Source organism: Phragmites australis, chromosome 10, assembly GCF_958298935.1.
Source record: "Phragmites australis chromosome 10, lpPhrAust1.1, whole genome shotgun sequence".
Taxonomy (NCBI): domain Eukaryota; kingdom Viridiplantae; phylum Streptophyta; class Magnoliopsida; order Poales; family Poaceae; genus Phragmites; species Phragmites australis.
The window spans coordinates 2139367-2151843 of NC_084930.1; the positions used below are offsets into that span (position 1 = coordinate 2139367).

A 12477-nucleotide genomic window follows, 5' to 3' on the forward strand; every position below is an offset into this window, starting at 1 on the left:
AACTAAATAGTACTAACTAAAAAAAAGACCAGATGGTACTCTTCTTTTAAAACATTTCGTAAATGTATACACTCGCACTATCACACGTATGCACTTACACAACGTCTACTGAAAATCAGAGATACGAAATTTAAAATTGACAAAATCACCATAAATACCTCGTTATTGACAGGTACGTCACCTATAATTGAAAGAAAATTTCGTCTTGATAAGATATACCATGAGTAAACTCAGAGTTTGATCCATAATGAATAAAAATATAACTACATTGAACTCGCTTGACATTGCTACAAGCGTCAAGCGTACGCCCCCTTCGAGAAGAAGACTTATTTATGGCAAAGAAGAAGACCTTTTTTATGGCAAAGATGAAGACGACATCGCTACAACCAGCAGAGTGTCGTTACATGAGGTCAACAAGAGATTGACCTGTGTACCAACCAGCATGGTGTCGTTCCATGAGGCCAACAAGAGATTGATCTCTGTCACACACGTTCTTATTACTAAGTTTCTACAAATTTACAGCTCACACAAGCAGACTAGCGGTATGCAGAGCTATGCACACAGACACATGCAGCAGCGGGCCAACGGGAATTTGAGCCGCCACAGTTCCAGAAAATATCTAAAACTTACGTGACCTGATTGGTGAACATCTCATGAAACCAGCTAGCATTGCCATTCAGACAGCCGATCAATCAGTTGGCGATCGACGGGAAGACCCAGACCGGGGGCGGCCATTTCCAGAGCAGGTCGCGCACTGCGCCACGCGGCGTCCTGTAGCTCCCGTCGGCGAGGTCGAGCACCCCCACGTCCGGCGCCACCTCGTGGCACCTGTCGTGCGACCACTGCCCGTCGTCGGTGAAGTAGACGCAGTTGCCCCTCATCTCGGGGCAGCAGCCGCCGTCCACCGGGACGCACAGCGACGCGTTCTTCCCCAGGAACAGCGCGCGACCGGCCAAGACGCGGCTGGTGTCCTTGCCGTCCACCAGCGCCCACTGGACACGACCTCCCGCGCCGGCCGTCCACTCGAAGAGCACGACCTTGGTGGTGGTGTACTCGACGTGCTCCGGCCGGGGCTCCCACTTGTACCGCGCGTGCGCCGCGTCCCGGAGCCGGTGCACCTGGAGCAGGTGCCCCGGCGAGAGCTCCACGAGGTACTTGCGGCACGCTGCCGACATGGAGCACTCGCGTTCCGTGCAGCAACACGGAGGTGCGATCGCCCTGGACGGTGTCAGTATAGCGTCCGTGGTGGCGTCCATGTCCCAGGCCTCGACGCGCCCCGCGGTGTCCATCGTGTACACCGCTCGCCGTTGCGTCCCATCGGCGCTGGCCGCAGAGGACGCGCGCACTGCGTCGACCCAGCAGCGCGCGGGTGTGTTGATGAGCAGAGTCCATTTCGTGTCCCCGGCTCGGGCGATGGCGAGACGGTGCAGGGGCTGGCAGATGAGCAGCACGGCGTAGCCGCCCCACGAGCCCGACGGGGTCACCCGCCGTGGCGCGGACACGAGGATGGCCTTCTCGTAGAGCTTGTACCGGAGCCTGTCCGGCGCGACTGTCTCCGGTGGGATCACCACCTCGTCTCCGTTGCCGTCAGCATCAGTGAAACAGTACCGAAGGTTGTAGCTTACGGCACGGCCGTCCGAGTCGCGGATGGCATCGACGAACGGGAGCGTGGCGACGGACGGCAGCGTCACCTGCGCGCCGGTGAGCGGGTTCAGGAGCTGCAGCTCCGAGGCGGCGTCGGCGGTTACGAGCCACCCATCCGACGAGCCGACGCAGAAGCGGTTGGAGATGGCGGGAGCCGGCTGCCGGATGGCGTACGACCTGCCATCCGAAAGGCTCAAGAACCGCGCCTCCAAGAACTTGGCGCCATCGCCACAGCCCCTCGTGCGTCTGTGCGCGGTCGGGTTGAAGGGGAGCATGAGCCACGGGGACCGCACGGCCTGAAGCCGCGTGGCGGTGGCGGTTTCGGCGGCCGACTGCCACGCGGTGCAGACGGCGCGGAGGCGGAGGCGGTCCGGCACGGGGAGGCGGCCGAGGACGGACTCAAAGAGGTCGCGCGGGAGGTCGGCCCAGCCCGGCCTCCCGGCTGCAGCGGCGAGCTTGCTCATAGCCATTGGCAACGCGGCACACAAAACGATCGATCGCGTGAGGACTGAGGAGGGAAGAATTAAGGCGGAAGGGATGTGGTTCTTGCGTCGAGAGGCGTGCTTGCCAATGACACTCTCAACGCAGCCGTCTCTCCCATGTATTTATTTCGTTGCATGCCGCCGGGTGGGACTGCATTTCTAGCCGAGCCGAGCCGAACCGAAACGGTCAGCCCAGTTTGACCGGTTTTTGATATGGTTTTTATAATTTTGTGATTTTTTAGGTTCGGTTTAATCGGCTGTCAACCGAATAAACCGAAATTAAGTAAAAAACATACGACGACATCTAAGAGATTCGAACTCTAGTAGACCACTTAGGGGACACGCCTTAACAACTTTATACAGTTATATGTTACAGTCCTCGGCTTCATAAAAAAGATAGAAAAATAAAACTTCTGTGATGGGTCAGGACCTCTATTCTGTCAAACACGATCAAATCAAGTGGCAGTGTGGCTCATGTACATGCATGCATGGTGTCCAGGAGCTCGCCAAGATCGACTCATCCACCTGGGCAAGGTCATTTCTCAGGCGAGCACCATTCAGGGATGGCTGCAGTTGTGCTTGACGGCATCAACCTGGGCAAGGTCATTTCTCAGGTGAGCACCATTCAGGGACGGCTGCAGTTGTGCTTGACGGCATGCAGTCTTCTGTTCTTGTCTTGTACCTAAAGTTGGGATTGGGGGTCAAGAAAACACTTCGATTTGTCAAAAGTAGCTCTGACTTTCAGAACACGGTAACGGCATTTACCAGAGTACTGCTCATGTGCTGATGCTCAAATCTTGATTATAGTTAGGACTAGAGCAGCCTAACTAATTCCAGGACCCATCCTGACATCTCATTGATCCTAGATCAAAACAAAATTGAAAGCCCTATAAATATAATAATGTAATACATTAGAAGTGCGCAACAAAAGCAACATTCTTTGGTGATAACAGTAATACATTAATAAATAAATATTATAGTACTTGATTACTAAGGACAACACTTTTTAGAGAATATCATAACAGCCAAAGCATGAAAAGAGATCATCATACAAGAATTATATAGGGAACAAAAACACCTAGAACGACAGAAAAATAGAAGTACTGAAGAAGTGAACTGGATATCTATTTAACAATGAATTAATCCTCAAGTAGGAATGGGAAGAAGTAGCACCTTATATGCAATGGATAATGGAATAATTATGGAGTAGTTGCAAATCAAAGTAATTGAAGTTGGGTAGGTTGGGAATCTAAGAAATCGAAATATTCTCCTCCATTAATTGCGGTGACAAAAGGTGAAAAATGTGTGACAATTATTGCGGTGTTTGATTTTTGGAAAAAGAGAAGAGAAATTCAGATGGAATTGGCCACGGCCGCAAGGGCTACTCATCATCTCATTTGTTGGTTGCGACGGCATGATAAGTGAAGAGCACAAGCAGACCTATCCAAATGGGCCTGACGGACCGAGCCGATATGTGCCCGACTAAGCAAGGCCTGGTTAAGGCATGGCCCGTCAGGCACAGTTATGTTAACAGGTCATGTTGTGCCGGTCCACGTGCTAGAGGTGTGGCCCACAGCACGGTCCGTCAGCCACCATATCGTGTTGGACCGGTCCAGGCATGGTTGCGACATGTCAAGCACAGCAGCACGACCAAACTAGCGGCACGATGGGGCCCGACGAAGCACGGCGGCATGGCGGGGGCTGATGGAGCACGATGGCATGGCGACGGACAATCGGCCCAGCAGCACGGTGGAGCATGGTCGGGTCGATAGCACATCTGAAAATAGAAAATAAAAATAATAGCTACAAAATTTTTAAAAATAAGAAAAAATATAGAAAATTGATAAAAATGAGATTTACTAATTGGTTGTCTCGTTAAAAACCTTTCTACTAAAAGAAAAAAAAGTACAACATATGCTCCAAAAATTACAGGGTTTTATAAGAAACTCCAAAAAATTTCTTGCAACATGTAATATACTTACTCAAGTGTCCCGTTCCACTTGTTGACCTGACATATAATTTATGGCTACATATATTACATTTAGCAAATCTTACATGTTCCCTAATTATTTCTCTAAAGATCTTTTCAAAATGTTGTCATACTAACGATCATGCACACAGGTTTTTGGTGTCTTGATCCATAAATAGAAATATGGAATTAATTTGTTGAAGTGGTTGCTGGCTAGCAAGTAGAAAAAGAGATATGGGTGACCGATGAGATCACTTGTAGTTTGGGATGGTGGCTATTTATAGACCAAGATGAGAGATGGGTGGTGGGTCATTTTTGAAAAAAATAAAAAAAATCATAAAAATTTAAAAAAACATAAATAATAGGGACACATAATTAATTTTAAAAATGAGCTTTATTGATAGGTTGGCTCATTAAAAACTTTTGTAGCAAAGAAAAAAAATACAATCCAACTTAGAAAATTAGAAATGACATGTTCTTATCAGCATCTAGATACAAATTTTTTAATAAATCTTCAAGCTCAATGTTCTCTGCATTGTGTTGCATTCACGCTTTAGGTTGTTCTTAATATTTTACTATGGTGAGTATTTCTATCATCTTATTTGTAAGATGTGTTCTTCTCTCTCAATTATCCTTCTAGTAAGATTGAAGGCAGCCTCTGAAGAAACTGTAGATATGAAGATCGTTAACAAATATCATGCTAATAATGAAAATACTGGATAATTCGTATTGTGTTTATACCACCATTGTAGTATGTTGAAATTTACTTATTCATGACTGATAACGTCATTATTGATGAAGGTTGTTAACTTCCCTCTGGATGTTGAAATTCCGACGCTCGTAGACGATCGTGATGAAGAGTCTGAACTTCTTGATGAAGAACCTCCACCAAATATTTTTTTCCCCACGTTATCATCTTCTTACTTGCTGTGGCTGCTAGTGGATGTCGTTGCGGATGAACTCTAACATACTTTGTTCTATATTTACTATAAACATGGAATAACTTCGAACGAATATTAGTATAATAAATAGAATAATCGTAGTCAAGAGCATCACCTAGAATTATGAGAACTCTATATAAACCTGCAATTTTAGTTTTAGGGTCTAAAATAAAGGCAAAGATATACAACAGAGGAATTTCTTTCCAATATTTAAAAAAAATAGATTTCATAGGAACTACACAATATCTTAGAAGATTATCATTTTCATAGCTATTTAAATGAGTATAAATTTCAATAATATTATACACTAGTAAACAAGATGTTAGGTGATAAACTCACAGTTGAATCATAAACAAATTAAAGAAACTCTAGTATCCTTTTGGTAATATGCCAATGTGCTTATGTGAGTAAAATTTGAACCCCATATTGATGATAGTGTGTATAAATAAACACACCAAATGTGTTTTTTATATGGTATAATATTTTTGAGCATCAAGAAACTAGAATTCTATTTTATCGGCATGTCTATAAGAAACTTACGTGGATGCACACCAATTGCAATGCAGTTACTGCTTATATGTTGCAATCTGTTGGTTTGAGGAGTTCACAAAAATTATTGTGGTACGAAAATGTAACATCCTGGGCCCAGAAAATGGATTAGGCCTACTCACACATTGGGTGAACCACACCTACATAATAATCGCTTACAATTTCATCCTCACTTCGGGTAAAAGGTTATAACCAAAGCTATTTTGACTCTAGTGGCTAACTACTTAAGTTGGTTCAACTCTGACGCTACAGTGCTCATGCACACACAAGTCCAATGGGTCACTCTCGGTTGGGTTGGGATATCACACACTCACCCCCTCCCCTCAGAACTCAACGTCCTCATCGAGTGTTAAACCAACTTATCCTTGCAAGACAAATATACAGGATCACCCCTCTTAGCCATATTCGTGTGTCCAGTACCAGGACATGTGCCATGCTATATGATCGCACAGGGACCACACACATCGTGGGCCACATGTCTGTGCCCCTGATCCACATGTGCCCGTGAAATCGCAAAGGTCGACTTCGATACCATTTATAACGTCCCAGGTCCAGAAAATGCATTAGGCCTACTCACACATTGGGTGAACCACACCTACATAATAACCCACTTATGTTTTTGTCCTTGCTTCGCGTAAAATGTTCGAATCGGAGTTATTATGCTTCTGGTGACCGGCTATTTAAGTTGGTTCAACTCTCCTTCAACTCATGATACTGGATTAAAGTCCTGATACTACAGTGCCACGATGCTACAATGCTCGCGCGCACACACCAGCCCACTGGACCACTCCCTGTAGGGCTGAGATATAGCAGAAAATCATCTAGGTATTATGCCAAACTCTTTAAACCGGATTTTACTATAAAATTGATAATAGGATAAGCACAACATTAATATAAAAAGATTTAAACATATATACTAAATAGCATGATAAAAATATCTATTAATTTAGAGTTTGCACTAGCCGTCCAAGGACGCATAGCGACGCATTCTTCCCCAGGAAGAGCGCGTTCAGGAGCTACAGCTCCGAGGCGGCGTCGGTAGTTACGAGCCACCCGTCCGACGAGCCGATGCATAGGCGGTTGGAGATGGCGGGAGCTAGCTGCCGGATGGCGTACAGCTTGCCATCCGAAAGGCTCAAGAACCGTGCCTCCAAGAACTTGGCGCCATCGTCATAGCCCCTCGTGCGTTTGTGCGCGGTCGGGTTGAATGGGAGCATGAGCCACGGGGATAGCACGACCTGAAGCCGCGTGGCGGTGGCGGCATCGGCAGTCGACTGCCACACGGTGTAGACGGCGGGGAGGCGGAGGCGGTTCGGCCAGGGAGGCGCCCGAGGATGGACTCAAGGAGGTCGCGCGGGAGGTCAGCCCAGCCCGGCCTCCCGGCGGCGGCGAGCCTGCTCATAGCCGTTGGCAACGCGGCACACACAACACGATCGATCGCATAAGGGGGGGGGGGGGGGAAGAAGGCGGAATGGATGGGGTTCTTGCGTTGAGAGGAATGCGTGGCAATGACACTCTTAACGCCGCCGTTACCCGCGGTTCCGTCGTGCTGTGCCCATGTATTTCGTTGCATGCCGCTGGTGCAGGAGGACTTGTACTGGGTCAGGAGTAGTATCCACTCTGACTACTGACCACGTGATCAGGCTGGTCAGTTTGGGGGAGGACGAGATATGTATGGCAGCGACGGTATACAACGGGCGCACCCCTTTTCGGGTCCTGTCGCGTGACTTTGCTGGGCCGTGGCCTCTTCGGACTATCTCACGGGCCGCAATACATAGCCCGGGACTCTTGGGTTGTTTAATGGCCAACCACTTGACAATCGATCTGGGTCATGCCTCGGTTTTCGCACCTCAACGAGCTAAAATCCACTTTTGTTTGGTGACTCTTCTTCCAGTCTAGGACCTGTTTGTTTTTTTATTCTAATCTAAATAGAGCGATTCTATAATCCATAATTTATAATCTAAGACTAGATTATGTCACAATCAAGGAAAAATTGCTTCTAGCATATTGTAACACATTAGTCATCATGCCATTACAAAATAACGGTTCACTTCTTTCTCCATCGAAGGTGCAGCCGCTCTCGTCAGCCCTCCAAATTCGAAGCACTGCCGCACCAGTGCCTTTCTTCCTCACGTTTGGCGTGATGCCGCACACGCTAATCTCCGCCCATGGTGAGCCCCACGTCATGACTTCTTGGCTGGAGCATCGCACCATCGCCAGGAACACACCCACGACCTCGTCTTCGGCCCCGCCCACCATATTAGCGCAACGACGAGCATCTTCGCCAGTGGCCGCATCTCATCGTCGTCCCGCCTCTCCGCGCCATCTCTACCGAAGCTAAGTCCAGCTATGGCTTCCTCAAGTCCATGCGGTGCCGCAACACCCCTTCCTCTCCGCACGTGCCTACGAAATGGATACCACCGCTGACAACCGAGCCCACCGCCGCAGCACCCTATCTTTTCCTCCGAGCGCCACCGCGTCGATCTCCCTCCTCGGTGAGCCCCTTCTCCTCCCTGCTTGTCTACAACACCACCTCGACACCCAAAATCTGTTTTGGGGGTCGCCTTAGCCCCTCCCTCACCAGAGCGCCACCGCAACGAGCTCACTTATCATCCGTCGTCTCCCTCTCTCGCCCCACCTCCTCGCTCCTCCTCTGGCTGAACCAGCAATGCCGCGGAAGATGGTGTGCCGCTTGACACCGTGTGTGTATGTCCACTTGACGCCAAGGCCGTGTAGGTGCTCGAGGGTGAACACCATCTCCGCCACTCGAGGGAGACATCAAGTCTGTAGCGGAGGGAGGAGAGATTCTAATAATCCGATGATGTTTGCTTTAGATTGTACAATCCAGATTCTAGATTGTGAGAATCAAAATTTGGATTGTTAGAATAACAATAAAAATAAACGTGCCCTAAGGCTGGCAACGGGATAGGTCAAGACCGAGTGCAGTAAGAACGCACCCGACTCGAAACCTTAATAAAAAAACTCAATCCGAACTCAAACTACTTAACGGGTGCAAAATTACCCTCGGACCCAAAACACGATGGGGACTCACGGGTGCTAAGGTGGCGGTAGCCGGGAATCAGGGCGTGGTTGCGATGGCCTAGCAGGAGTCGAGCGTGGGCGAGCAACGTCAAGGCGGGTGGCGTCGAGGCGGGCGATACCATGAGAGCTGCGGAGCGGAGGCCATAGGGCAGCTGGCGCCTAGCCTGGTGGGCGGCGGCTGCGGATTTGGGATGTGGAGGGACCGATCGGTGGACTAGGCTAAGATGCTAACTGTCGCCGGGCCTTTTCGGACGCCCGTGGATGCCCTCCTGCAAAAACCTACCTTGCGCCTACCCGATCACCAATCGGGTACCTGACCCCGCATTGAGCCAAGCTTATACCCCTGCCGCTGCCCACCGAATATAACGGGACCTGACAGTCCAGACCCATTGCCAGTCCTAGTCCAGCCAAAGCATTGTAGAAAACGAGGGCCTGGTGGAGGCAGAATGCAGCATCGTTGCAAATTGAGAATGATGGCAACTGGCAAATGGCAATAGAATACTGCAGCTACCTGACGCCAGATGCTAGTCAACACATCCTATTCTAATCATCCGTCAACCATATGATACGATACATTTTCACCAAAAAAAAATTGAAAGTATATTCCAATTAAGAAGAAGAAAACTCCATCCACAGACCGCCGGATGTTTCCATGTCCATCTGTGTTTATCTCTTAACCTCATTGTTTTGTGCATTGCATTCATAGCCTGTCGGTTCGAGTGTACTTTTCGCAAGCTTGCTGTTTCGGTTTTTTTAGTTTGCAGCTCGCTGTTGTTTACAATTGTCTCTTTGTCATGGTCAGGCTGGCGGCAGTTAAAAGATGCAGTTTTTGAGTCAGTATATAAGCATCAAAAGAGGCGAAACTATAACCACCATGATTACGCAAATCATATATATACTACTAATTAACGGTTGCTCACTTCTGAATTATAAGCTGCCACTTTATATAGGAGTACTTTATATAAAGTGCATAGTTCCAGTCAGAAAATAACAATACCAAAAATAAAGTACAAGCTTGCGATCTGGTTAATCTCCCCTACCATTCTGTTGCATTTGCTCATGCGATTCCTTTCCCCATGTGCCCATGGCTATCAAACAATTCCTTCTGCTGGTGCAGACCAGGAAATGCCATACTGACAGATCTGAGGAGAGAACACGTATCACCACCTGCTGTAAACTTGCAATGCCATGGATCTGGCCTCTGGATTCACTCAGTTTTAAAAAGTGCTAAAACCATGAGACGCCACATGACACACATTTGACTTGCCAATTTATCTATGAACGCGGCATATTTGCCTGCTTGATCTCGATTAGAGCAATCACGATTGCCATCTGAAGATCTGGACAGCTCTGCTCGTAAATTCCAGCGACTCGACTTCGCTGGTCTACTTGCTACGGAGGAAAAGAATATGACGAGCCTAAAAGACGAAGCAATGTCAGTTCTCGTGAGAAAAAGAAAAAGAAAAGGGCGCGAAGAAACGTGGCTTCCATGAACTGCCCCAGCTGGTTCTTCAACCGACGAGCCGATGGATTGTTTAATTGATCGCCACTAGCGCCTGCCTCGCTGGGCCTGACGATTTACAATTCATTGTTAATTCCTCTCCAGTTAACTAATCATAATTCAGCAGCCTGCCTGCGTATGTACTCCTGCTTGAAAAGTTGAAAATGCAATGCATATATGGCTACCAGCATCAGAGAGTTGAAGCTCTCCATTTTGTATGGTTGCAAAGCTGCTGATCTTGTCTGTGGAGTGGGTGGAGGTGGCGCCTCTGCAGAGATGAAGCCAGTAGCGAGGAATAAGAAGAGCAGGGGAGCTTTCTGCAACCTCCCTCTGCTGCTGCTCATTGGGGCGATTCAGTTCTTGGTGATCTACTCCCCAACGTTTGATCGATACATGGTCATGCTCACAACAGGTATGTAGTAACAGCTGCAGCAGTGCCATTGCATCACCATGTGTTGCATTGCGTCAGAGAAGCATTACTTGCATTCGCATTAGTCGTGTTCAAGTTCTATCTGACAGTTGTTGAATGATGAACTGATCAGTTAGAGCTTCCCAATGGAAATTGAGATTTTTGACGTTTTAATGGTGTCATTTTCAGGAAAGCCGGGATTTCCATCACTGTTGCTGGATGGCAGGAGGGGCTTCAAACTAGTAGGTATGGGCGGCATGTCCGCATGCTACTAAAAACAGTTTGATTTCTCCAAATTCTAGTGAAGAGTTCTAATGTCGATTTGTGTTGGTTTCGATCGTGTAATGAAGAGGACGAGATCATCCCGGAGCCCCGCGTGAGGTGCGACTTCGCCGACCCGAGGTCCGACGTCTGCGAGCTGGAGGGAGCCATCCGCATTCGCGGGAGCACGTCGGAGGTGTTCGTGATCACCCCGAGCCGCGCCGCTGGAGGAGGCCTGCGCGCGAACGTGACGGGCCTCGGCCCGAACGGCACGAGCACGAACGCGACGAGCTGGAGGATTCAGCCGTACACTCGCAAGGGCGAGGCCCGCGTGATGCGCGGCGTCACGGAGATGACAGTGCGGCTGGTGACCGCCGACGAGGCCCCCGCGTGCACGGTGCGCCACGACGTGCCGGCGGTGGTGTACTCCAACGGCGGGTACTGCGGCAACTACTACCACGACTTCAACGATAACATCATCCCGCTGTTCATCACGTCGCGGCACCTGGGCGGCGAGGTGCAGCTGCTGGTGGCGCAGAAGCAGCGGTGGTGGTTCCACAAGTACCGGGAGATCGTGGACGGGCTGACCAACTACGAGGCGGTGGACTTGGACAAGGAGGAGGGCGGCGAGGTGCGGTGCTTCCGGCGCGCTACCGTGGGGCTGCGCAGCCACAAGGACCTGAGCATCGACCCACGGCGCGCGCCCAACAACCTGTCCATGGTGGACTTCAAGCGGTTCCTGATGTGGCGGTACGCGCTGCCGCGGGAGCACGCCATCCGGACGGACGAGGAGGAGGAGCCGGGCCGGAAGCCGCGGCTGCTGATCATCACCCGGCGGTCGCGGCGTCGGTTCGTGAACCTCCCGGAGATCGTGGCGCTGGCGGAGGAGGTCGGTTTCGAGGTGACGACGTCGGACGTGATGTCGTCCAAGAAGAACAGCGCCGACGCGGCGGCGGCGGCGTCCGGGAACGTGGACGGCGACGGCGGGCAGGCGCGCATGGCGGAGGCGTCGGCGCTTGTGAACTCTTTCGACGCGATGCTGGCGGTGCACGGGTCCGGGCTGACGAACCTGGTGTTCCTGCCGATGAACGCGGTGGTGGTGCAGGTGGTGCCGCTGGGGCGGATGGAGGGGCTGGCCATGGACGAGTACGGGGTGCCGCCGCGGGACATGAACATGCGGTACCTGCAGTACAACATCACGGCGGAGGAGAGCACGCTGTCGGAGGTGTTCCCGCGCGGACACCCCGTGTTCCTCGACCCCATGCCCATCCACAAGCAGAGCTGGTCGCTCGTCAAGGACATCTACCTGGGGCAGCAGGACGTCCGGCTCAACGTCCGGAGGTTCAGCCCCGTCCTCCAAAAGGCCATCCAGTTCCTCAGGTGACCTCGAGTCCTCGACTGACATTAATCGCCCGCTGTTCTCCTTGTCCATGCGAGATGTGATGTGACTACAGGAAGAAGATACGGTGTTCGATCTCTTTTTTTTGTTCTTTTTTCCTTTTCGATCTTTCTTACGACATGCAAAATCAGATTCTGTACACTCAATTAGTGTTCGTTGTTGCCCAAAGCAGCAACGTTTTTGTATGATATACTAGCTCTTTCTTTGTCGAGAATCGTGAGAAGCGTACGTGTCGAACTGTAAGTTGCAGGTGTAGCCAACAAAAAGAACAAAATCATGT

At 49.9% G+C, this 12477-nt stretch overlaps 2 protein-coding genes across 2 annotated transcripts; one reads left to right on the top strand and one right to left on the bottom strand.

Annotated features, from left to right (window-relative positions):
- Nucleotides 1–312: 312 nt before the first annotated feature.
- On the bottom strand, nt 313–2205 carry LOC133931326 (uncharacterized). Its single transcript, XM_062378180.1, has one exon. The coding sequence runs from the start codon at nt 2112–2114 to the stop codon at nt 693–695; it is 1422 nt and encodes a 473-aa protein (XP_062234164.1). The 5' UTR covers nt 2115–2205; the 3' UTR covers nt 313–692.
- A 7919-nt stretch (nt 2206–10124) lies between these two features.
- Nucleotides 10125–12477, top strand: LOC133883192 (beta-1,2-xylosyltransferase XYXT1-like). The gene is made up of 3 exons (XM_062322423.1): nt 10125–10540; nt 10727–10783; nt 10888–12477. Exons 1-3 carry the CDS (start codon nt 10306–10308, stop codon nt 12180–12182), a joined length of 1587 nt encoding a protein of 528 aa, XP_062178407.1. The 5' UTR covers nt 10125–10305; the 3' UTR covers nt 12183–12477.

What these genes read in the sequence shown, in the direction of transcription:
- LOC133931326 (XM_062378180.1), bottom strand. Translation starts at nt 2,114, where the DNA reads ATGGCTATGAGCAAGCTCGCCGCTGCAGCCGGGAGGCCGGGCTGGGCC.
- LOC133883192 (XM_062322423.1), top strand. Translation starts at nt 10,306, where the DNA reads ATGGCTACCAGCATCAGAGAGTTGAAGCTCTCCATTTTGTATGGTTGC. An exon ending in CATGGTCATGCTCACAACAG is followed by an intron (nt 10,541 to 10,726) that starts GTATGTAGTAAC and finishes TGTCATTTTCAG; the next exon opens with GAAAGCCGGGATTTCCATCA. An exon ending in GAGGGGCTTCAAACTAGTAG is followed by an intron (nt 10,784 to 10,887) that starts GTATGGGCGGCA and finishes CGTGTAATGAAG; the next exon opens with AGGACGAGATCATCCCGGAG.